The sequence below is a fragment of the Etheostoma cragini genome, unplaced genomic scaffold (genome assembly GCF_013103735.1).
Source record: "Etheostoma cragini isolate CJK2018 unplaced genomic scaffold, CSU_Ecrag_1.0 ScbMSFa_1656, whole genome shotgun sequence".
Lineage (NCBI taxonomy): Eukaryota > Metazoa > Chordata > Actinopteri > Perciformes > Percidae > Etheostoma > Etheostoma cragini.
The window spans coordinates 1-1,072 of NW_023265733.1; the positions used below are offsets into that span (position 1 = coordinate 1).

The window sequence follows — 1,072 nt, forward strand, 5'->3', positions numbered from 1 at the left end:
AGACTGGGTCCTACCTAGAGACTGGGTCCTACCTGGCGGATGTGGGGACATGAGGAGGTGTGGACATAAGAGGAGGAGCTGGATCCTTATGTGAGCCGCTTTCCTCCCTCAGATTCAAGGGAATTTTTCCTCAGGAAGTCTCCTAATACGGGCGCGATGGGCGGGACCGGGGGGGGGGGGGGGGGGGGGGGGGGGGGGGGGGGGGGGGGGGGGGGGGGGGGGGGGGGGGGGGGACTATAAGAGCAGCTGCTCGGCCTCAGTCTGACACTTTAAGATCTCCGCAGGACGGGGGTCATTCCTCCACTAAAAGACCAACTGTGGATTTAGAGACTTGAAGACATTCATGCTGAGACATTAAAAGACAAACTGTGGATTTAGAGACTTGAAGACATTCATGCTGAGACATTAAAAGAGACAGAGACACAATGCTGTTGGAGCCGATCTGGAGCTTCCTGTTGGGACACTCGTCTGTCCTGACGTCCCCGGTGTTCCCCGTTGTCTTCTCGTTAGGCGTGTACTTGTCCCTCTGCTCTCCCTACCTGCTGCTGGACGTCCTGTCCGTCCACAGCGCCCGCGTGCGGCGCTACAAGCTGCAGCCCCAGGCGGCGGTGGACTGGGCGTCCCTGCGGCGCTGCGTGTCCCTGACGCTCTACAACCACCTGGTCTTCATCTTCCCGCTCACGCTGCTGCACTGGTGCGTGGCGCCGGCGCGGTTCGGGTCCGCGGCGCCAGCGGGGACGGCGTCCGGCGTCCCCACGGCGTCCGGCGTCCCCACGGTGTCCTGCGTCCTGGTGCAGGTGCTCGCCTGTCTGCTGCTATTTGACTTCCAGAGCTTCATCTGGCATCTGCTGCACCACCGTGTCCCCTGGCTCTACAGACACTTCCACAAGGTGAGACATATGTCTGTCTGTCTGTCTCTCTGTCTGTCTGTCTCTCTGTCTGTCTGTCTCTCTCTGTCTGTCTCTTTGTCAGTATGTCTCTCTGTCTGTCTGTCTCTCTTTGTCAGTATGTCTCTCTGTCTGTCTGTCTCTCTCTGTCTGTCTCTTTGTCAGTATGTCTCTCTGTCTGTCTG

General features: G+C 59.1%; 1 protein-coding gene across 1 annotated transcript; it reads left to right on the forward strand.

Moving 5' to 3' along the window:
- Positions 1-342: 342 nt before the first annotated feature.
- LOC117940092 (cholesterol 25-hydroxylase-like protein) lies at positions 343-1,023 on the forward strand (the record flags this gene model as incomplete). Its single annotated transcript, XM_034865479.1, has 1 exon — positions 343-1,023. A coding segment is annotated over exon 1 (598 nt), but the record flags the coding sequence as incomplete, so codon positions are not given.
- Between the last annotated feature and the right edge of the window lie 49 nt (positions 1,024-1,072).